This window comes from Erpetoichthys calabaricus, chromosome 16, assembly GCF_900747795.2.
Source record: "Erpetoichthys calabaricus chromosome 16, fErpCal1.3, whole genome shotgun sequence".
In the NCBI taxonomy this organism is placed as follows: Eukaryota; Metazoa; Chordata; class Cladistia; order Polypteriformes; family Polypteridae; genus Erpetoichthys; species Erpetoichthys calabaricus.
The window spans coordinates 30713195-30738787 of NC_041409.2; the positions used below are offsets into that span (position 1 = coordinate 30713195).

The 25593-nt window shown below is 37.6% G+C and overlaps 1 protein-coding gene across 1 annotated transcript in view; it reads right to left on the reverse strand.

Annotated features, from left to right (window-relative positions):
* Positions 1–4374: 4374 nt before the first annotated feature.
* The window catches only part of LOC114667047 (calmin-like), a 105736-nt gene continuing 84517 nt past the window's right edge, over positions 4375–25593 (reverse strand). The window contains exons 7-13 of the mRNA XM_028822149.2: positions 24458–24651; positions 22198–22280; positions 18806–20317; positions 18195–18373; positions 16126–16210; positions 11445–11509; positions 4375–8818 (exon numbers count right to left, since the gene is read on the reverse strand). Coding sequence (XP_028677982.1) covers positions 8644–8818; positions 11445–11509; positions 16126–16210; positions 18195–18373; positions 18806–20317; positions 22198–22280; positions 24458–24651 — 2293 coding nt within the window. The 3' untranslated portion in view covers positions 4375–8643. The remainder of the gene's footprint in view (positions 8819–11444; positions 11510–16125; positions 16211–18194; positions 18374–18805; positions 20318–22197; positions 22281–24457; positions 24652–25593) is intronic.

The window sequence follows — 25593 nt, forward strand, 5'->3', positions numbered from 1 at the left end:
TGCCAAGAGGTTGAAAATTGGCTGGCCACATGAGTCCGAAGATTATCTGTAATCGAGAAACGAGCAAAGTCAAAACTAAAACAACAGCTTAAACCAAAAATGTAATCAAAATCAAAGTCAGAAATGAATCGTTAATATACTGTATGCCTTCAAACTCTAACCTGAACACACTTTAAACTGAAATTACAATGAGTCAAACTTGGACAGTGAATGGACTGCATCGCCGGCTTTTACACCATTGCTCTCATGACGTTACTCGATGTGACCTATGGTCATGCTGGCTCCTGTAACAAAACAAAATTCCTTCACAGTAAATACAAAATAATCTTTTTATTTGTACTAAAATGTTAACCCGTAACAAAAAAAAGCAAATTTATGAAACCTTTATATTCATGGATACGACAAACACTACGGAGCACAAATGAGAATAATTTTATAAAGGTTAGAATTTCACAAGCCTGGAATGACATGCTGGTGCAGTGGGCCACACTGTTGTTGTGCAGCTCCAGAGAAATGGGTACAAAGCCCAGTCTGAACAGCCTCACTGTGGGTTTGACCAGTTTATCTCTGGCATTGTGTTTTTGTATTTTATCCAACAAATGTTAAGTTGGTGACACCAGATTGGCCCGGCAGGAGTAAGTGAGTGAGTAAGAGCATCGATTTTCTGCATCTGATTCCTAGTTAGTGTGGCTGAGGAGCAGACAGGTCGCCAGTGTCAGTCCAGGTCTATGAATCCTGAACTTGGCTCCTGTGTCTCCATCTCAAGTGATGCTAAGCTGCTTGCTTAACCTGTCTGTACTCCAGGTATAGAAAATCACTTAAAACAATTGTGCTGTGCCTTTAAAGCTATAAAGAACCACAGGATGGTGTTTGCTATAGAAGGTCACAATATGAAATAAAGTGGCACGACTCCTTCATGGAAATGTGAAAGTTCAGTAAATAGACGGCTGCACTGTTGTTTCTACATTTATTGTGACAATCCTGGAATGTCCTGCCTGTCAATTACAATGTAAGAACATCTCAAAAAGATACATCTCATATAAACTGGTGCCATGTGTTCTTAAAATCTGTGTTACTTTTCATCAGGATTTTGACAATCATTTGCATGTTTCTACCAAATAATGGTTTCGTTTTTTCGAATCACCGCTTTAGAAATGTGATCTATTTTTTGCTTTTATTTTATGTATATAGCAGATGACGATGAAGAATGGAATGTGATCATACAGGTACAAATGTCAGCTAATTAGCCGCTTCTTTTCCTGATACACTAGTTTTGGTTTTTTTCCCCATGTTTATTTGTTTTTGATTTTCAGCAGAAGTCATCTAAGGTTCTCCATTGCTTACTGTGGAAGCCCTTGGTGTAATACTGGAAATTCAAATATGTCAAATGCACATTTGGTTCAAGAAGTTGTCTTGGTGTCCATACAAAGCACAATTGAAAGGAAGCATCTTATGAAATGGGCTGGGAGTCTGAGAAGTGGAGTTGCCAGCTTACATACCCTAACTGAGGGCTTTACTGTACAGGTATTGTACATCCCAAGTCAGGACACATATTCGTGATCTTGAGATTGGTGGGTTAAATACGTTGTTGGGGGTCACAAATCAAAGTCCACTCTGATGGCCTAATCCCTGATGATTTCTTCATCTATTGTGTATCACAGGTCCAAAGGAAAATGGGAATGAATACACTGTAGAGCAAGGAGATCACTTTTTCTATAAACTTCCCCATTTAAACAACTGTTAGATGACAAATTTTGTAACTGGAGCTTACTGGATTCTCTAGATTCATTCAAATTAAATTATTTCATGAAGTAAAAACGTTTGGGAGTGGAATTATTGTTGTTGGGTAGGTATTTGTAACGTAGATGAAAACCTGCCAAGCAGGAAAGGTGTGTTCATCAAAGTGACAGGCAGAACAAAGCCAAATGATCCTACTGCTTTTTGGGTGACTGGAGAGGAATCGGAGATTGTCCAATGCACAATGAGTGGCTTTCATTTCTAAAAATACCATAAAAATGTAGAACAGCAAATATTGCTTCATGTCTGACAATCACACAGTCAGTCAGTCAGTCAGTCAGTGTCCAACCTGCTATATCCTAACTACAGGGACACGGGGGTCTGCTGGAGCCAATCTCAGCCAACACAGGGTGCAAGGCAGGAACAAATCCTGGGCAGGGCGCCAACCCAACACAGGGCACACACACACACACACACCAAGCACACACTAGGGACAATTTAGGACTACCAATGCACCTAACCTGCATGTCTTTGGACTGTGGGAGGAAACCCGCACAGACACGGGGAGAACATGACAACTCCACACAGGGAGGACCCGGGAAGCAAACCCGGGTCTCCTAACTGCAAGGCAGCAGCGCTACCCACTGCGCCACCGTGCTGTCCATCTGACAATCAAAACAGGCTTTTTCAACCATCCCCTATTTAGGACATAATCCCAGAAGCCATAAACATGCCAGGCTGTAGTGCGGCTGTAAGACACCACCAGCTGTCATGACAGATAAGACGGCACCTGTAAGCGAAACCCAGGCCTGCACTACACCACCACATCAAGTCGTTGTTGTGTGCATGCTGCTACACTCCTGTTTATTTGAAAGGAGCACTTCAAGTCATCCCTGCTGGTCCACAAATGTAAAACTTGGAAACAGATAAAGTGAGTGAGATAAAGTTCATTTTACTTGATGGAATCGGCACCTGAAGTGCTGGTCAGAGGCAGGTGTGCCATTATAAGGGAGTGAGAGGCCTTCTGTAATAATAATAATAATAATAATTCTTTGCATTTATATAACGCTTTTCTCACTACTCAAAGTGCTCAGCAATTGCAGGTTAAGGGCCTTCCTTGCTTAAGGGCCCAACAGAGCAGAGTCCCATTTTGGCATTTACAGGATTCAAACTGGCAACCTTCCGACTGCCAGTGCAGATCCCTAGGCTCAGAGCCACCACTCCGCCAAACATCAAGAGCTTGCTGGGATGTACAACATTAGCTGCTTGTCCTTCTTAAATGTGTTCATGTTATGATCTTTAGTTTATCATATTGTATACAATAAAAAACTGCAAATTAGTTATCGGTTTGTATGCGGCCTCCAAGCTCTGGCCAGGGACAGATTTACTAGTGACTGGAGTTTGAAGGCCCCAGAAGCGACTTTACTCCACATTGCTTAAGCAATTTGGGTGTCTACTGTGCGAGGAGCGGTTTTAAAAAAATAATATTAATAATAGCATAGTGCAATTCAATACAAAATAATAGTTAAAATAAAAATTAAAAGGTTATTAAAGAATCATGAACGAAAAATGTTCAAATTAAGGATGTTTCATTCTAAATATATTTAATATAAAACAATTATACATAATTTAAAACACTATTAACATTTGTAACTGAAATACATTTTTTTTACTAAAATTATTTATCTAAGACGTAATCGAAAAAATGAAAGAATATTTTGTTGCTTGCAGTCACTGCATAGGACATCATTTAGGTAACTTTTTATTTACATGAAATAAAAGCTTAAAATATTCTAAACATATAATACTATTAACTTTAGAACACAATTTTGCATATATAACGTGTTTGTAAAGAAATAAGTTTCACTTTTTTTTACCCATTACGCAGTTCAGACCTGCCTGTCACATAAAGTACTTTCTGAAAACAGCACTCAAGATGTCGCATTTCATTGACTTGTGAGAGGATACAAAATGAAACCAAATGTTTCGCTTGCTTTGCCTTTTATTAAGTACAGGAAGTATATTATATTCTGACAGTCCAGAATAATGTCACAGATCCAAGTGCTATATAAACTATGTAACAATTCCTTTTCATAAGTAAAAATAATATTTGGTCGCCATATTTAACTAAATATCCATCATTTCTTACAACACATGGCATTTACGTTTAGCAGGGCAGTCATGGTGGTGCAGTGGTCAGAGCTGCTGATTCCTGAGTGTGTATCTTGCGCTCAGTCATCTGCTGGTGGGTTTTTGTCCCAAACGTGTACAGGTTGGTGGTTTGGGTGATTCTCGTGTTTTAGTGCCCGTTGAGACAGACTGGGGAGTTGACTTCTGCCAGGTGATACTGGGAGAGCTGCAGGCCCCTCATAACTCTGAGCGGAATCAGGCAAGTTTAAGCATTTTATTATTTTTACGTAATTGCACGTTACTGAGGAGCTCTAAAACTTTTTTTGTCACAGATTTCCTTGTGTTTTTATCATTTTTATAACACAACTCAGCTCCAGTTGCTATGACATTATTTAAATGCTGTGAATTGTGGAGGAAATTATTTTAGGAATGAAAAAAAAAACAAAGTTTATATAAACCCCATAAAGCTCACTGTAAATATGTTGGGCTTCAATAAGACAAATGAGATTTTTAGCACAAGTTAGTATTTAATGAGCTGTTTAAAACTTAAATGTAATCTGTAAAGATTTATATTTCGTATACAACAATGAATGCGCTGCCTTCCCACAAAATACAATCACTGTACATGTTACATGCAGAAAGCCCTTCACTAGTCTGAAGCAGTCAATCATATAACATGTTTAAAACATTAAAAAACAGTAAGAGTTGCCACTTAGGAAATGTGCTTGGTGTCTCAGTGTAATTAAAAGTATTACTAATAAAACTAATACTAATACAACAGATTTACAATGCATCATCATATGGTAATTCTAATAACAGAAGATCCACCTTATGTTGGTTACATTTTGAAAAATGAATAAATTAGATGATACTTTAAAGTTTGCAAGTATAAAGCAAAAAGTATATAAAAAATACTAAACAACTAAAAAAAAGTTAAACAAGAACTTAGTAGCAAATAGCACAAAAAAAAGGAAATGTGTTGGCATTTCTTAGTGCAAGAAAAAGGAAAACTGTGTCCATTTTCTAATTAATCTTCACAAAAATCTCTTTTACTACATTTACTATAAACTCCACTGGTATGCACAACAAGATCACATCAATCACTTTTCAGACTTACTCCCAGACTGTTCCCTTGAGCCGATTCGAAGCTGGAGATGTGTGATCCGTGCCCCTAGTGTATTATTAATCAACTTGTCACGTACCATCATGGGGGCTTGTTGTCAACAAAGGTTAAAACAAAAAACATAATTATGCTGTTATGACGCTTCCAAAAAAGTTAGCATGTGCTCTAACTTGGTAGTTGTGTCGTAATTTAACTTTCTTTTCCTGAAGGAGTAACCCGTGATTTATGCCTGGGCCCCTTGGGTTGGTAAAACAGATTTGAAGGCCTTCTGTGAGTTTTAACGTTCTGTTTTTCCAGCAAAAGCCCAGCTCAGCCCGGTCATTTGGCAGATTAAAGCATTGGGTGGAGATGCTTCACGTAGAGCTGCAAATCAACGTTTCTAGTGCTCCATTACAAGTGCACAGGGACACAGCGCTACGATGAAATGCTTAAGCCCTCTTTCTGCAATATCACACCAGACTGTGTGCATTTCAAGCCTGTCAAGATAAACGTCCTTCTTCTAAGTGCTGTGACTAGCATGAGACGCCCGGTTTCACAGAGACACAGTTATGAAGATCACGGCATACTGAGCGCTGTTCAGGAGTCAGGAAGGTTGGAAAGGCTTAAGAAAAAGCAATCCAACTCTCAAAAGTAGAAACCACTAAACAAAAAATGGTGCTGGTTGACTTAAGGTATTGTCATGTACGGACACTGCGGGAGCACGGAGGAGGCGCAGCTCATGAGGTAAACTGGGAGACAAATAAGAGCGGGACTCAGTGACTCACCTCTTCTCCACTACCGTCCTGAGAGTGAAGACAACACTTCCTGCCGGCCTGCCTTGGAAGCCCTGACCCATCCGGTCACCCAGCTATTAAAGAAATGTTCATTACACCGATTGCAAATGCTAGAGGCGGACACAACTTCAATCACGACACTAAACAATAGCATGCCTTCTTTAGTTTCTGAATATTAATTAGCATTGTTGCTAATTAAATGGAGACCTTCCTGGAGACCCCAACACTTGAACTTGCCCCGTTTGTCCTCATAGTACTGTATATAGAATTCATTTACACTACCAAAATGATCATTACCAAATAAAAGGTTTTTATATCTGGAAAACGAGTGGAATCACGGTTTATAAGATGATAGTGATTGTCCAGAAAGCAGTTTTTTTTTTTTTAGAAAGTAGCAACCAGAAATGTAAAATCATAATTAAGCTAAGACTGCAACAGTCAACGTCCCTTTTCATTTTCAGTCATCAATCTTAACTGTGAACTATTCTTCAAACAGTAAAGCTGGAATACCAAACTGCAGAAACACCTCGTGTTGGGGAAAAAAAGTAAAGAAACATTGATTTATGTACAGTTGCGATATCACTAATGTCTCCACCCTTCTTTTTATTTTTACACATGGAAATGACTTTACCCGTTTTATCTGTTACACGCTTACAAAAGCCCCTGACTCGGTAAAGAGTCCTGGTCATTAAAGATCGTTCCCACCTTCATAAACTGTTCCAAGTAATGGGCAGTTACATTCAGAGCAATGCAAAACAAAGCATTTTGAAATTTCGATAAAGCTCAGCTGTATTATTAGACACAGAGACAGTCTTAAGGACATAAAATTATCTTTACACTGCAAAATCCAAAACAGAAAGTGATTTTATAGTGCAACGCTTTAGATCTTAAAAGAAGTGATTGACGTCGCCTTCATTCTAGTCAGAGTAATGTCATGGCTTCCGTTAACTAAAGTACACTCATTTCTGTGTATATATGCATCACATATTCATTTACAAAAACAGAAAAAATAGAGTTTTCTACCGTGTACAAGTTTTACAAAAAATACATTGTTCAAAGAATTACACCAAAATATAACATTATATATACTACAGTTAAAGAACTTGTGTAAAGCCACCAGTTTAATTTGGTTATTCAACTTTCTAGAGTTATATTTCCAGTAAAATTCAGCTGAACAGATGGATACAAGACAGTCTGCAATATCAATGCACTGTAACAGCAATATTGTGTAAGAAGTGCCAAATAAAAAATAAATAAATAAATAAGTTGTCAAAAGCTGGCCAAATGGCAGGATATTAACGCTTCAGAATAAAATTCCATTAGTATTTTTGCAAGAGCCGTTACGGTACAAAAATGAATTTAAGGCAAAAACTATACCACTTTCTTCACAAATCTGATACAAAATCATTATGTTAAGTACCCCAAAATATAAATAAAATTAACTTTCAGCTGCTCTATGTACATTATAAAAGACAAAATAAAACTCTAATGGACAAAGCTGGTGGTGAGGACTCTCGTCACCCAGCATGCCATTGAGAATATAAAGTATAAAGCAATAGTAATTCTGTGATTATCTGACACTTGTCATAAAAAGTCATTTGTGTTTCTATATAACTTTGACTTGAAAAATGCCACACTTACCCATTAAGCACTTAAGATCTGCCTATTTATATAAAGCACACTGATATATATATACTGTATATAAAATGTAATGTTAGACTCGAAAAGGTGCAAATGCTGAATGATAAGTTACCTGATAATTCTATCAGTGCTGTCTCTTAAATTTAGTTGTGAGTTCTTTGAAATAAACTATTTAAAATAAAAACTTCTGAAAAAAATGAAAAGCATAACATTAAAAATGATAAAAAGATTCAAGAAGAAGCGTCCAGCCGACAATTAAACTGCTTTTTAGTTCTTTGGCAGTTCTCTCCCGTTGCTTAGGTTTGTGCTTTTTGAGCTCTCCAAGACAGAGTTTTTAAAAATACTATAAAATGGCAGAATTACCTCTGAAAGTGTACTGCATTTGGCAAATATCAGATAATTTTGTCCTGATTTTGTCAAGATTACTGGTAAATGCACTGCAACCCACCACAAAACTGGTTTTGTTTTCTTTGTATTACAAAAACCAATGTGTGTTTCCACAACAATTTTGGCATCCACCAAAGTGAATCCCAAATTCTACTGAGAATTTATCATAAAACTGCAAACTTAGAAACAAATCATCTTTCAAATGCCAAAACATTTGCATCATAATATTTGTCAAATTTAAAACTTTAGATACATGCTAAAGTTTGACATTAGAATGTGAAAATACCATAAATAAAGCTATAAATTTAGAGAAAAACATGTTATAAAATTTACACAACTAATTTTTTCATTCTTGTAATAGCGCGCACTATAACATTTGTATATAACTCTTTACATCTTTACAACAACACTATTAATAAAGCAAGGCTCAAAGACTCTTCTGGAAATTATGTGACAAGAGCCACTGAGCCAGATCAGGCCACATGTCACTGATGCACTGTAACAGGCAAATTATTATTTAAAAAAAAAACAAAACCCCATCAATGGACCACTAGTGACCGACCTCAATAATAACAAGTCTTGTGTTACACGGCTTTTTGAGGGTTTAGACTATTTTGCACAATAATTGTGTGGATGTTGTGCTCCAAACATTCAAGACCTTCATTGCATAGTTGTGGAATTTTTTGTCTTCTCTGGGGGTATCAGTGACTGTGACAGTTCTAAGTGAGCTGCATAGGCTAAGAATCTTAAGAATCTTAATCTCCTTCTGTGATTCAATAAAAAAGGGACTCTTAATAAAAACAAAAAAAACAAAACAAAATATCAAACATGGTTGGTCATTTATAGTGTCCACTATAAATCAAATGGCAGTGCTTCAAAGTTCACTTTTGGAATGATGATAATGCAGTAGACCAGCATCCATAAGAAGACAAGCAGATATATCGACACAGAATTGGCTCCACTCTCAGGCTCTTCAATGTACTGCCTTTCCTTTTCTGTAGAGTTCTGTCCATTGAGGGGTCTCCATCTGAAAATGATTGTAGACAGATAAGTGATCCAGTCTCAAGTATGATGAGAAGCTGACCTTAACCATTCCCATTATTAATTAACCAAATATTAATGTGAATATTACTGTGTCATTACCACTTAAGGAGCACCAAACTAAACTCACACTCCACCCTGATAATTCAGCTTGATGTAGTAAATATTAACATTTACAGATATCTCAAAATTAATTTCAGACATCATAAAATGCAATTTACTTTTTTAAAATAGCTGAAATTCCTGTTGAAATATTTCAAAATATGTTCATTTACATTTGAAGATATCTGCAACAGATTTTGAAATATCTGAAATCAATTTCAAGATATTTCAAATACATTTCCAGATATCTCAAATTGACACTGCATGCCTTTTAAGACTTTTAAAAAACATGTCAAGGTATCTCCAGATCACTTCTTGTAAAACTGTCTATTCTTTCAGTGGGACTTCCAGTCTATTTTAAGATATCTTGAAATGTATTGGAAATATCTTAAATTGTAATATATACCGTAGATACTCGCATATCAGTCGATCTCGCAGATAAGTCAAGTGTATTTTTTAAGCTGAAAATTACGAAATTTGTTATGACTCGTGTATAAGTCGAGGGTAAAACTAATTATAAATAATTATAATTATGGTAATCGTTTGCATCTTCCATTGGTGCTTGGGCACGGCCTCTGAAGCAGTAGCAGGAGCAGATCGATTTGGAGCCATAACGAAGGGCTTAACTATGCACAAAGATAAACACAAAAGAGCACAAAAGTTAACTCTTTACACAGCGAAACACGTTGATGTTGAATGAGTGAGACGAGACTTCCTGGTTAATGCAGCGGAATCGAATTTGGCGCTCCATCGCTGAGCCAATCAGCACACAGGAACTTAACTGCTTGCTCTAATTGGGTAGCTTCTCAGCCATCCGCCAATAGCGTCCCTTGTATGAAATCAACTGGGCAAACCAACTGAGGAAGCATGTACCAGAAGTAAAAAGACCCATTGCTGGCTTATAATTATTAAATTGTGTTGCCCCGCGGATAAGTCGACCCTGTTTTTTTGAATGAATTTTAAGGCATAAATTTTCCGACTAATACGCGAGTATATATATGCAGTATATATATATATATCTGAACATGATATTCAGCTATCTTGAAGTAGTTTCACATGTTTTTAAAGATATCTTCTAATGCAGGGGTAGGCAACGTCGGTCCTGGAGTGCCACAGTATGTGCAGGTTTTTGTTCCAACCCAGTTCCTTAACGAGAACTCAATTATTGCTGATGAAGCACATATTGCTTAAGTGACATTTTAATGCTTCATTTTAGTGGTCTCGCTTGTTAAGGTTCTCCAACCTTAATTGCTTATTTCAATCTTAAACTGCTGCATTCAGTGTTTTAATTGCTCCTTATTAGCAATAAGATCAATAAGATGTAAAAGACAAAGCAGCCAGCAGTTCTCCAGCTAGCTTTTTTCCAATTACATCTGTGTGTGTTCATCATGCACGGTTTGATTTAATAAAACACTTAATAGAAAAATGTGACAGACTGAAAATGATCTGTTTTAGGCTTCAAATCATTTGGATGATATCCTTGAAAAGGAAAAAAATCTACGATATAAAAGCCTTACATTGCACAGACTAACAAGCCATAAAATTAAATAAGGTCTGAGATTGGCAATGATTGGTTTCTAATTAAGCAATTGGGTTGAATGAAAACCTGTAGCCACTGCGGCTCACCAGGACCGACATTGCCTACCCCTGTTTTACATCTTATTGCTAATAAGGAGCAATTAAAACACTGAATGCAGCAGTTTAAGATTGAAATAAGCATATAAGGTTGGAGAACCTTAATAAGCGAGACCACTAAAATGAAGCATTAAAATGTCACTTAAGCAATATGTGCTTCATCAGCAATAATTGAGTTCTCATTAAGGAACTGGGTTGGAACAAAAACCTGCACATACTGTGGCACTCCAGGACCGACGTTGCCTACCCCTGTTCTAATGTATTTGAGATGTATACAAATAATATTTGAGATATCTTGAAATGAGCAGAGACCCATTTTAGGAAATCATGAAGTGAACTTGAGATAATCTAAAAATGTATTTTGCATATCTCGAAACAACAGTGAATTTTGAGCGACAGTCATAAAATAACTTCCTACACATTTTGAAGATATCTCAAATGCACTTCTAGATATCTTAAAATAACTTTTTGTGCATTTTGAGATATCTGAACATTATCATTCAGCATAAAACTGGATAACAGACATGCGTATTATGCAACATGATATTTTTTTCTTCTTTCCACGGCCGTTTTACACGTTGGTTGCTGCTGGTTATCTTTGGGTTCCATCATTTTCATAAATTTCTTTACTCTATGTTATGCATGAAAACATGAGATTTTTTTTCTTGATCATCAATACTAACTACATGAGGTAAGTAACATATAAAAAGTATTTTTGGGTGGAGTATTCCTTTAAAAACTAATATTAATTTTAGCCAATAATTAAGATTAAGGAAATTATTATGTGTGCTGATATTAAAATAAGAACGCATACCCAAAGTGAAAAAAGGATAAGTATTTGATACACATACTGTACACACACAGAGTATGCATACCTGATGTCACCAGGTATATTTTCATCAAATTCTGGAAGTACTTCCGTGACTTCATTTCTGGGTGCCTAAAAAGAAGGAGACATTTGATGTATTTTGTAAGACTCTGCTTTGCCATTGCACTAAATTAGCACAAAAATGGACTAATGGTGTATCCATGGTATATTTAATAATGATATATTTAATAATTATAATAAAATCTCACACTATAGATATATCTTTTATATTAACCAACACCATAAGATGTTTTGCAAAATGACAAAACGATCACCGTCACAAAACCAATTGAGTAAATCAAGGCTACAAATTAAAGCTATACATAGGATCAAACTACATCGACCTGCTTAATACAATTGAGGGTCATGGGAAGCCAGAGTCTACTCCATCAGCATGGAGCACAAGGCAGGAACCAGGCTCCAATGAGGGCCACTGTTGTAAACTGGGATGAACTAGAATGTACCGTATACTGTATATGTATATGAAATGGCTGAATTCTGTTCTTTTTCTGAAATTATATTGTAACTGAGACATCCCTTTCCCATCATTCCCGAGATCACTGATTAGTAAGTTCCTTAAATTTCATTTATAAACTGTAGATGCCTACTAAATCTTCAACCATACTAGCCAGTATCACATTAGGGATAAAGCAGTGCTTCCCAAACTCGGTCCTGGGACCCCCTGTGGCTGCAGGTTTTTGTTCCCACCAGCTTTTGTTTTTAATTGGACTCCTGGGCTATTTAAGTGATGTTTTATTTCCCAAGTTCTGTGTTTTGGGAACAATACAGAAATTAGAAAACTAAGTTTGGTAAAAAAATATATATATATATATATTAAAATGTACCAAGCAGTTATATGGGAATAATATATTTTTTAATTTGTAACAATATTTTCATCTTGATTTTCATTCTACTTTTCCAAGTGTTCTAGTTGTTTAGTTAATTCATTATTTGGACTAATCAGTGGGTCTGATGCTAAAATACTCGCAGCCTCTGATTATTCAGTGTTGTTTGCCAGCGTGTCTGCTCTGCTCGTTTTTAATTGTCATTAATAAGATACAATGAAGGGGAAAAACTGCACAGAGAAAGGGCAAAATAGAATTAAGTCAACACAAGAGAGTTAAGCATTGAAATCTACAGCAAAAGCAGAAATATTTATGAATGTCTTATAAATGTAAAAATCATACTGGTGTGCTTTTCTGAATGTCTAATAAAAGAAAAATAATCCCAGCTAATTAAATGAGATCAGTCCTATCAGGTGTTGTCACTGATTAGGAGTCTGCTTGGAACAAAAACCTGCAGCCATCGAGGGTCCCCATGTAGGACCGAGGTTAGAAAACACTGCTCTAAAGGTTAAAGATGAGGGAAAAAGTGGACAGATACTGTAGCTTTTAACAAATGTTTTAAACTTGTATAATGAAGGTAAATTGTGTCACTGGAAGATTACATTTGCAAATTTGTTCAAAAGATGCAAATATATTATTAGAGATCTCTAAGTGTCACCTTTCAAACATTGAATACTATGTAGGTTAAAGATGTCCGAAGGTGGCTGTTATGTATGGGGGCAACAAACAGGAGCTTCTCTGTGTTCAAATGAATCCTACATTAGTTCAATATTTTAGTAAACTGTGAACAAATGGACTGCTGATAAATTGACAAAAATGAGTGTTAACTGGAACACAGAGCACAGCATGCTATTAGGATTTAGAACAGGTGTGAGACTTGCCCGGACACCACCAGACCGACACTGCATCTTTATCCAAAGACTTCTTTTTATTGTCATCCACACAACTCACAGTGCTTTAGCCCCAGTCTCCCTTCTCCTGGGCCTTCTCTCGCCTTCTCCCTGGGCCACCTCTACTTTCTCTCCAGGAGCTTCGTCCTGCTCCCGACTCCAGCTCATTGATAGGAGGGAAGTGGCCCCATTTATAGTCACCCGGATGTGCTCCAGGTGGTTCCCGGCAATCTTCCCCTGACACACCCCTGTGTGGCGGAAGTGCCGGCTGTCTTTCCGGAAGCACTCCGGGTGTCTCTTTTTCCTTCTTCCCCCCAGCACTTCCTGGTGTGGCGGAAGTGCTGAGGTCCCAAGTCCTCCAGGCATGGGGACGCCCCCTGGCGGTCCGGAGGAGGCATGAGCCCTCCTCCAGTCCTTCTGGGCGTCCCGGCTGGGTACCACCCCCAGCCGCGTGCCACACAGGATTTCCTCTTCCATTGCTAACCAAGCAGATCGTAAAGAAGCGGACGTCTACCAGTCTTTTAATGTTCTGCTATATGGACATTTACAGCCCAGTAGTAGAATTGGGCCAAGTTAGTCAGTGCGAGACAGCTTCCCCTTTAAATCTCTGTAGAGACGCCTTATTAAAGTGTGGCTGTTCTGATTTCTAAGACAAATGACTCCTTAAAAATGGATTTGTTGTTGTACTGTATACAGGGATACTCTAAAAGAGGTTTTGGAAGGATATCCATTTTGACAATGCTGATCCTCCTGGCTAAACTAAGATAGAGAGTAGTCTATCAATTAATATCTTGTTCGATGAGGTTAATAGTTGCTTTTAATAATTATTTTTATTTAATTTGATTATCCCCAGGTATTTTCTTCCAACTGTGGGAGACTCATTCAGGATCGGGCTACTGCAGATGGTCGCTTTAGAAGACGGTCTTCTACCCTGCAGGGGTTGGGCTGTACAAGAAGCCCTCACAGAGGACACCTACGTAGTTAATGGTAACTTCTGTGACTATATACTGTAGTGTACCAGGGCGGCCATAACTAGTTATGTAGAGTAAGAAGGCCTGTGCAGTGGTTTACAATTTTGTCATCTTCAGTTGTACTTCTTCTTTTTTCTGTTATTACAGATCATAAAGTTTCCTTTAATAATGACAATAAATTGCAAGTTTACTATATTACTTGAACGGTCTGATGTGCTTTCAGGCTACTCATAGTAGTAAAATGTGTATTCTATGGAATTATTTGGAATTACTACCTTGCACCAAGTTTTTTACCTTTGTATCATTATACAGACTGGGAATAAAGGTTCTGCCAAAGTTCAGTCAGTTTAGCATGTTATACCTTAGTTCTAGTTCTGTAAACTCTGATTGAAATCCCCTACTTTTGGTGAAAGACATTTTTGTTTGCCTTTGTGCTTCATTGCAGTCATGTCGTAATGTCATACAATACCCAATACAAGGCCACATTTTTTTATTAACACTATTTTGTAATGACAAAACTCGATACAATTACATTTGGACTAATGCCTAATACCAACTCAGTGTTTTTGTTCTATGCCTACGAGTCACCTGTGGTTAAGCCTTTGGGTCCCGGGACAGACAAGCTGCAAGAGAGACAGAGGCTAATGGTGTAATGAAATTTGGAAAACACACACAGCTTAGTCACAAGCAAAGGACTGGTCAAACTGTGGATTAGGGACAGACTGGGAATTAGACATGACTTGTAAGCATGATGAAGAGTGGGGAAATCGAGGAAAAAACATGCAGACGAAGAGACTCCGAACATTGAAAACTTAAACACAGAATAGAAACTGGTGTGATTCTGTGAATTATAATATTTTAGAGTGCATATTCAGCTTCTATTATTATTGTTCTAATTATTCTTAATAACAAAAGTCATTCTGCCATATCTGTTGCATATCTTCTTAATGGGTGCTGCCATTGTTATAGTGCAGTAATTAATACACCCACCGTGATGATATAAATACGGACTTGTGACTTATCAGACAACTCATTATTTGAGTTTGCAGACATCCTCAAACAACCGTCTTAGGCGTGTGTGTGTTTAGATTCCCTGGTTTCAGATTCGTTGCCTTGTCTCCTTAATACAATTCTTTGTTTAACATTTTGATAACAGTGAACTGTAGGAGAAACCCGGATTTGACTTTGGCTTTGGTTTACAGTTCCTCTCTCGATCATATCTATTTCTCAATCCACCTTTTTTTAGGGCAAGGTGTAAATGAAACCAATGTTGGTCTGAACACAGTCAGGGAGTTCTCCGCACAAGAGCTCTGCCAAGAAGCTGGGTTTGAGTGAAGAGATGTAGCCATGATGAAAACAAACATGCTACAGGCACCACATCGGATGTTTGCTTTCTCTGAAACTCTCTAGTACTAGGGTGTTGTACCGTGTTAGCCATTATGAATGTAGAGAAAAAGCCAAGCAAAATGACACCTTTTATTGGCTAACTAGAAAGATTACAATATGCAAGCTTTCGAGGCAACTCAGGCCCCTTCTTCAGGCAAGATGTAATCAATTACATCTTGAAGAAGATTGATTACATCTTGCCTGAAGAAGGGGCCTGAGTTGCCTCGAAAGCTTGCATATTGTAATCTTTCTAGTTAGCCAATAAAAGGTGTCATTTTGCTTGGCTTTTCTCTGAAACTCTCTAAATACATGTAAAATAAACGGTCACATCTAAGATAACAAAAGATACGCATCTAATGAGCTGGCCACTGGACTACAAACAAAAGTTCACACATTTCCTGTTAACTATTCTTTGATAATTGCATATCGTTATGAAGGCTATACCTATTTAAAAAATCCTCTAACTTGTCATTTTACAAATTATCAGTGACACAAATCTGAGGAAAAAAACAAACACATAATTAGGTGCGTCAAAGGGTCTTCTAATCATCCAAAAGGGTTTTTCATTTTGATTTGAATTTTGTCTGATTAAATACCTTGAAATCTCCAAACTCCAGGTGTTTTCGGTAGCCTTCTTTGTGAAGAGGAAAGCTTTCAGTAAGTGATGACTCCAATGCTTCACTGCTTGACCCATTAAAAGAAAAACAAGAACAGAAATTGTCAAAAATAGATGTAATTATCAACATAATGCAGGTGGTAGCTTTAGTACATGAGAAAAACCATGTCCTTTTGCATTTCATTTATGATCTGGGTGATTTACGTTATTATTTTTGCTTAAGATTCAAACCAAACTGAGTCAGATAAAAGGAGGCACTCACAACGGCGTTCCAAAAACATAGAACTGCTGGGTAGAAGGAAGTTAGAGGCTGTCTGCAAAGTTAATTTGCAACATAAGCTTTAGTACTAGAAACTTACCTTGGACTCCAGGACAGTGAAATGTAATTTTAAGCTGCGAATAATACTCCTTTTCTGATGTTATATATTTTTTAGTTATGTGAATATTGTATCAGACTTATTAACTTTATCTCTATTTATTTAAGCACAACCGACCAACCAATCAACCAACCAAAAAACAGAATGCCTATTATTCAAATGAGCAAAACACAATGGATTCTGAGAATATTTAGGCCCCTTCACTTTCTGCACACTTTATTGTGTTGTAGATTTAATTTGAAATAATTAGCAATGTTTTAAAAATAACATAGAATGACAAAGTGAACACATTTTTCAGACGTGTGTGCATATTTATTAAAAATCAAAAATCTTTCATTTATCTATGTATTCTGACCCTTTGCTTTAGCACTCCAAATTGTGGTCAGGGGCATCCTGTTTGCTTTAATTATCCATGAGCTGTCTAGAAATGACAAACTGAATTGATTGGATATCACGAAGAAAGGCATACTTGTACCTCTGTAGAGAAGGTCCCACAATTCACACTGCATATCAGGACTAAAACAAGTTATAAAGACTCTCTATAGACCTTTGTCATCAAATGCTGTTGAGACATACTGTAGATCAGCGTTGATGTCGAAAAGCATTTCCAAAGCTGTGAGTGTTCCTAGCAGCACAGTGGACTCAATAATTGTGAAATGGAAGAAGTTTGGAACCACCAGGATTCTTCCTAGAGTTGTCTGTCTGACTAAACTGAGCAACCATGCAAATAGGGCCTTGGCCAGAGAGTTGACCAAGAACCCAGAGGTCCATCTAACAGAGCTTTAGAAGTCTTCTGCTGTGATGGAAAAAGCTGTGGGGAGGATGACAATCTTAGCAACACTCCATCAATTAGACTTTTATTGCAGAGTTGTTATGTCCTGCTTGGCGTTTTCAAAGGATATTTAAATGACTCTGAGGGCATAAGGAAAAAGATTTTCTAGTCTAATGAGATAAGAATTGAACTCTTTAGGCAGAACTCCAAGCACTATGTCTGACAAAGACCAGGTACTGCTCATCACCTTTCTAATACCATCCCTACAGTTGCGCATGTTGGTGGCACCATCGTGTTATGGGGATGCTTGTCAGTGGCAGGAATAGGGAAACGGGTCAGAACTACACAGAGAGGTCTTTGAAGGAAACATGCTCCAGAGTGCAGGCAACCTCAGACTGGGACGATGGTTCATGCTTCAGCATAATAATGACCCATAATAATGACAATGCTAGAGTGGCTTTGGGACAAGTTTTGAGTGGCCTAGCCAAAGACCAGACTTAAACGCCATAAAACATCTGTGGAGAGACCTGAAGATGGCAGTTTACAGATGCTTTCCATCCAATCTAAAGGAGCTTGACAAAAACCGGCCAGGAAGAATGGGTTAAACTGCCCAAATCCAGGAGTTCAAAACTTGAAGAAACTCAGCCAAGTAGACACAAAGCTGTAATTACTGCCAAAGAGGCTTCTAAAACATACTGAATTAAGAGTCTGAATAATTACAGGAAAGTGAGAGTTAAGATTTAGATTTTTAACAAATTTGCAAACCTTTCGGAAAAACATGTTGATGGGCAAAAATGGTAAATTTATCCATTTAAAATGAAATGTGCAATATATTAAAGTGTGTAGAAATGGCAGGGGTTTGAATACTTTCTGAATCTCTATAACTCTCGCTTAGCTTACGGTATGTCCTTTGGATGCTCCTCACTGTCATCATGTTCCAGAAGAGAAGTGCTTCCATTCTCTGCATACTCCAAATCCATTTCCTCATGTTTTATATGCAGCTCTTCTTCCAGTGTGTCCACTGCACAATTTGACTTACTGATAGACAGTTGCGTGCCCCAATATTCCTTCTCAGAAACCTAACATTAAAAAAATGCACATATAATCTCCGAAACATTCTAAAGGATCAAAAGAAAACAATAACCTATAGCTGGACTGCTTGTAGGATTTCCTTCTTTACTCTACTAGTCTGAACCACAATCTTACCTGACCTGACTAAATCCACCCACTCTCTGGTCTTTAGGGCACTTTCTTTCAACTTATATTCATGTCTGTTTTTCTTCTCATGATACAAAATGATTTTTTGCGTGATTCCTACATATCGACCCACTCATTTCCAAATCCATGTATAAGCCATCTAATACATATGTTTATTATAAGGCAGTACAGAGCTAGCATGTACTGTGAAGGGATTTAGACACAATGCCAGGGAAAAAAATCAAGTTGGAATACAAAACTAATGCAGTGCACATCATTTCCAAAACAAACATCCAATGGTATCTTTATATTACCTGAAAATCTTCTTTTATGTTTGCTTTGTCATTCAGGCTTATGCTTTGGTAAGTAATTTCTTCAAGAGTTTCATTATCTACATGCCTATTACTTTCCAAAAGTTCAAATTCGTCACTAGATGACTTGACTATTGAAGCTCCTGGATCAACTTCCATTAAAGCTTGAGCTGATGTCCAGTTCAAATCAGAAGTGATTTGCTCAGCACCAGCAGTCTCTTCAGTGTATTGTTCACATTCCATGGTTTCATTATGTTCCTCTCCTGGAGACCCATCTTGAGATGAAACCCTATTGAAATGAACCATCATTTGTACGTCGTCTTTGGAATTTTGGTTAGCTGAAACATCTGATGCTAGGTCACTTGTAAGATTGTGGTTTTTATCTTTGGGAAGGTTCAAGTCAATAGTTGGCTCTGAAAAAGCTTTTATGACATCGGAGATTGCAACATCATAATGTGGGTAGTAGACTAAGTCTAATGGTATGACAGACACTGAGGAGCTCTTGGTTTTGCCTTCAATTTCATCTTGATTAATATTATTCAACGAAGCTTGTCCTGAAGGTGTGGTAATAGGTTCTTTATCATTATGGGCTTCTCTAGCAATGGCACCAGTACTTTCAACACTTTGTAAAGGTTTTATCGTAAATGTGCAAGATTCCTCAGAGAATGTGGATACATCAGAAGCAGTTTGTCTAACAATGATTTTATCTTCAGTTGATTGTTCTGAAATCAAAATGTCCTTGGTGGAATTCTGATCTTTTATACATGGATGGTCCTGTTCATCACAAAACTCTGGTGACCCATCCTGCACTGCTTTCTCTGTACTCAGCTCCAAAATATATTTGTATGCCTCATCTTCTTCAGAAGGCAGTCTGTTCCTCATTATATTGGGCATTTCGTATGTTTCTTCATAATCATGAGAGTCCTTAAAATGACCTTTGTATGTAACAAATTGAACTGAGTTGTCAGGTTCCTTTGTACTTGTGCTGTTGTTTGTTACTTGGTCATCAGTCCTACATTGTTCTATCTCAACATATGGCATATGCAGTTCATTTAATGGACTAACATTACTGCTGCATTCACTGTCTCCATATTGTTGCTGATCTATGCCATTCCACTCAACATCGATGTCAGACGAATTTTCTGCAGAACATATAGAAGTTTCACTTGAGAAAGCACCACACACAGGGACAGGATCCTGTTTTTCAAGTTCTAGGAACAAATCAGAGCGATTTCTTAATTCAGTCGTAATGGGAATATTGCCTGATGTGTCGTCTTCACTTGGCCAGAAATGAAAATGCTCCTCATCTGGAGTCTGACATGTAGGAAAGGAGGCCTGTTTGATGTCATCTGACATAGAAGATATTAAAATCTTTGGTGGAGGAGGGATCCAGTCATTTCGTACAACATAGGGACGTTCAGGATTTTGACTGAGTCCATTCATCCTTTGTTCATCTACAGCAGATTCAGGATTAACAAGAGAGAGAGACTTCTGCAGAACTTCAGATACTTCATCCTGTAATAAACAAACAGTTGTTTCACTAACTGATATCTGGTAACATTCTTCCATATATTAGCTAGGCACATCTCTAATGAAATGCTTTACTCTTCTGAAACTTAGCAGAAGTTTCAAAATGTGCATAGTAGACATCTTACACAGTATGTCCCCATAATTTGCTCCCTACTTTAATTTGCATAATATCTACTATATGATAATTCAGGGTGTATTCATTTAGAAAGTATTTATGAATTCCTGCCCAGCTTCTAATACTTCCACTTATTTTAAGAAATTGCATCTTGAAATGTGGCTGAATTTAAACAGCTGCTGATTCAAACAAATATATTATGCTCATTTGCTCTAGTTATTATTATATTTTTAACGTATAAAAAGCATGGCTACTGTACATTTACTTAACCTTTAGACTTAAATTCTTTTTAGACCTTGGATACACTGTTAGAATATCTGGGCAAAGTTTAAACATAGATATGAGTAGGGAGTGGCATATCAGGCACAACTTACACAAAGACAAATTAAAAGGTTTGGAAGAATAATCATTTTTCATTATTGCAACACAGAAAATGTCAAACTATTTGGGAAATACTGTATTATAAACAAGTAAAATAAATCTTATACTGCATTAGTACTACCGCAAAGAGTAGTTCATAATCCATTACTGTGACAGCTAGGACTTCAAGGTAAAATATGGTAAGCCTGATGCACACTGTCTTTCCTTTCCTCGCCGACGTCACACTGCATGGCTTCTAGTCAGGAGATGTCACACCTGATGATTTCAGTTCTTGAACTTCTCACCTGAGTTTGTCAGACTATACAACTAGTTATTGCTGGGTATGTCAAATTAGTTAACTGTGTAACGACTTTCCAACACAATTTCACATTTCCAAAATATCACAAGCTCGCTCCTTTTTTAACAGCAAATAACATGCAGCCTGACTGCACCAGTGCATGTGCAAATGCTTTACAGGTATGGCTAGTTCAGATGCTATGCTGGCCCTTTCTTCCCCATTCTATCATGGTATATAAAGCACACGACATCAAACAGACAAGTCTCTTTTCTATTTGTCAGGTCCAAAACATTGCATTCCTTATTCTTCGTACTACTGTACATTATATGCATTGTACTTCCAGGTGAGCACTCATTGGCTATCAGCTTTCACACGCACACAAGCCTGCTCCTAAGACTTAAGACAAAATCAAGCTATATAAATGTAATGAATTATTATTATTATTAAACCGAATCGCAGACTAATTGGACTGAGTTGCTGGGTATGTTGAACTGCACAACTGGCGATCACAGGAGTGCAGTATTATGAGGTATAATTCTCACCATCTACCCAAAATCAAAGAGATAAACTAACCAAGAGACCCCAAAAATATCCTCTGACATTCAGCATTTCTGGATTAATTTCATTTACCCTGAAACCTTTCCATTCCATTCCACAGCATGGGACAGAAATGGCCCAAATCCTACCAGAAGTCTCCAGGATTGTAGCCTTGAAATGCCTTTTCCACCACTAGGACTCGGTCTACAGATCTTTGCAGTGACCACACTAACAGGCTCCATGTTTCCATCCTTCTCTGGTAAAAGTTATACCAAAGAGGAAAGTTGAATCATTCCAAACAAAGGCATTGACTAGAAATTACCAGGTAATCTCACCATCCATGTCTTCCACATCCATTTCTATAGCACTACAATCAAGGTCAACGGATCATGCATAACTTTCCACCTCACCCTGTTGATGATCTTAGGTTATATGAATATAATAAAAAAAAAATAAAATGCACTGTACCTTCAGTGCAAATAAATCGATTTGAAGTAAATTCATCTGAATCAAAGGCAATAATACACTCAAATAATTATAGGTTATCATACTTACATCTTCAAGCTCTGGAAAATGTTCAAGAAACTGGGACACATATGTCATAATGGACTGTTCATCTGGTGTATTAATCATTACATCTGAAAAATAATTTCAAGTGTTAACTCAACAGTGAACAAGAGCTTGGTAACAGTTGGATGGCAGCATTTATCTGATAACATAAAATCAACAGCATCTGAACTCCAGGACTTCACCTCAACCCATTTAGAAAAAATGACAGATAATGTTATAATATATGATGTTAAGTAAGGACTAGAGTGAAGAGAAACAGAAATAAACCGTCTTCTGTAGTGGAAACACCAACTTATCTGGTGAATTGATATAATAACACTCTGATGGCCATTCAATCCAACTCAGAGTTGTAGTGGGGCTAAAGTCTATCTTGGCAGAACTGGGTGCAAGCCAGGAACCGGCCTTTAACAGAATGTCAGTCTAACACAGGGCTGATCCAGAGTCGTTATTAACGTAAGCCATGCAGAGACAGATGGAAAGTGTAAACTTCACATGGACAGTGACAAAGTGTGCAATGAATTCACTAAGTTAACCACCAAACCGCCCTGAAAACTGACATATTAAAAATGGTAACAATGTGCCTGTGCCGACTCAAGTGCAAGCCCTATAATAAAAGCATATGAGACCTCTAACAGACTCCTAAACCAGACCAGGGCCTTCCATAGTCTATCTAGAACAGGCACTATTCCAGACAGCCTGACCCCAAACACATGTAGGTTTTGGCCTACACAGCTCCAAAAAGTAATCTGGTCTCAAAAAGTAAAAATTAACTAAAATGTTTCAAAATATTTCAAGAATGCATCCTGAAGAAAGGAGCCATCAAAAACTTTGTCTCAAGATGTTGCGCTGCAATGAAGAGCACTTTGGATTTTTAAAGTGACCAAGAGAATAGATGATGTCAAAAGACAGAAATAAGTCAAAAAGATCAGCAGCACAGCAAGCAACATAAAATTGTGAGACAAAAAACAAAGTCAAAAAACGAAAAACAAATGTTCTTAACCAGAATGATCATTGGAACAAAGAGTTTAACGAAGACAAAGGTTTTGATGTGAATCCATGAACTCAGAAGAAGAAGTGACCTTGAAGGTGATTTTTTATCAAGATGCGTCGTTATTGACGGTTCATGACCTCAACGGACACACCACCAATGGAGGTGCTGCCCTGACATCAAATAGATGCGGCCGGTAAACAAATAACACGGTGAGTAAAACAGCCTGTACAATATTAAGAAAACAAATCTAAACCATAAGGTGAGAAGCTAATGTCACCATCAGAGTGCAGGGGAGCCTATAAAAACCTGTCATAGCTGCTAAAGAATTCCAATCACTGCAGCAACAGTGAGTGGTCCTATTAAGGACAGTGAGCGCTATAAAGAGCAAGGACTCATGGGCACCCAGCACCGGTGAGCGATGTAGTAGCTTCCCGCTACAATTTTTTCCAATTCAGTCATAAGCAATGTTCCCTTCAAATTTTTTGTACTGATGAGTGGAGATGAACAACACATGTCCTGGTACTTACCATTTACAACCAACTCTTTCAAATTAAAGCCACCCTTGGTCCCCAGTGAAGTACTGAGAGTTGCAAATGGAGGGAGAGGGTGTCTCTTATGGAAATCTGTGAGCTGCAGATGCATTACCAAAGGGAGAGCATCGCATTAATAGCTGCACAGCAGTTCAAAAGTGCTGCGTAGAACCAAGAAAAAAGGTGCTCAGATGCACACCCACTCGTCTTAGAGGAAACATAGGTTATAAACACATATAAAAATCTAATTATGGAGCATTGATAGATAGATTATACTTTATTTGTCCCCAAGGGAAAATTCAAAATGCAGAATTGTTCAAGACAGACAGAATTGTGACGAGTCTGAGAATGTTTTTTTTTTCTGTTTTATTTTTGGGTTTTTCTCCATCTATCCCCATAAAAACTAAAACAGATGGGTTAATAACACATAATACTACCAGACGTGTGTTGTTCATTGTGTCAGCCAACTTGGAAGGCGTTTTCAACTGGAAAACAACAACCCATTCTTAAAATATGCAGAAACAATATTTGAAGGCTGTGTGCCACTTTTAATTTAGAAGTTCTGGGGGTACTAATGCTCATGGGCACCCGTAGATCTGGCACCTGTGTTCATGAGTTTTTGCGTTTTAACTGTATTTGCAAATGTGTACAGCGCTTGGAGCTATTACATTCCAGCACATACAATTCCACTGTATGAAAATTGTCACTGCATGTAAGAGCTTACCTTCTGGCTCTAGAAGTCGAGGAATACCCAGGCTATCCTTGGCAATTCTGAAAGCATCTTCTAGGTTTTCCCTTGGTGGTTTACAAAGTGCTTCCTTCACGTCTACTAGGCTGGAGTCTATAGCTTTAATGATAGCTAGAAATGCTAAACCACTCTTCCAGCTCTTACCAAAATCTTGAACAGCTACTCCATATCTATTGAAAAAAAGCAATGAATGTAAGAGAGAATCAAAATTAAACAAGACCCTGACATCCTTAACTGTTTGGAGGAGTGCAGGATCCATTATAACGCTGTAAACAGGTGAGCACGCTGCCTGGCTCCGACTATAGCTTAGCATGGTGGTACAGTGGTTAGTGTTGCTGCCACACAATGCCACAGTCCTGATTTCAAGCCCCAGCCAGGTCACTGCCTGTGTGGAGACCACAATCTTCTCATGGTGACTATGTACTATAGATTGCCCTTCGTGTAATCTGTTTTTTCTGCAATAAATATCATAAAGATGCAGGCTGAGTCAACCTGTGACTCACAATGAGATCTGTGTGAGTGGGCCTCCCTTCCAAATGATTGGTACACCATCCAGGGCTAGCTCCCACCTGATGTTACTGGGTAGGTTCTAATCCCAGTGACCCTGAAATGGATTAGGTAGGTTTAGTGGTGGACATTTTGATTTTAAATTGTTTGTTTAATTGTTTTAAATTTTAAATTGTTCATTTATGTGGCAGTAAATGGCACATAACATTTTTTAGAAGATGAGAACAATGTTTACAAGATTAGCCCATTTAGCCCAGCAAAGCTCTTCAATCCTATTAATCTAATTTCTCCAAAATAACATGAAGTTGGGTTTTGCATGGCCCTAAAGTCGTACTTTCTGCTACACCATTTGGTAATTTATTCCACTGTTTTTTGTGTAAAGAAAATAATTCCAACATTTGTGCAAGGCTTGCCTATGACAAGTCTCCAACAGGATTGCAGTGTTCCTGATGAATTATTCTTATTCAGTGTTGGCTAAAGACATCAAATGTTATTTTATTAAGATGTGAATGATTCAGAACACCACATTAATCTCAATCACACATATTTACCACAAGTTCATTTCATCAGATTCATAACACTGCCCACTGCTTGATGCTAAATCT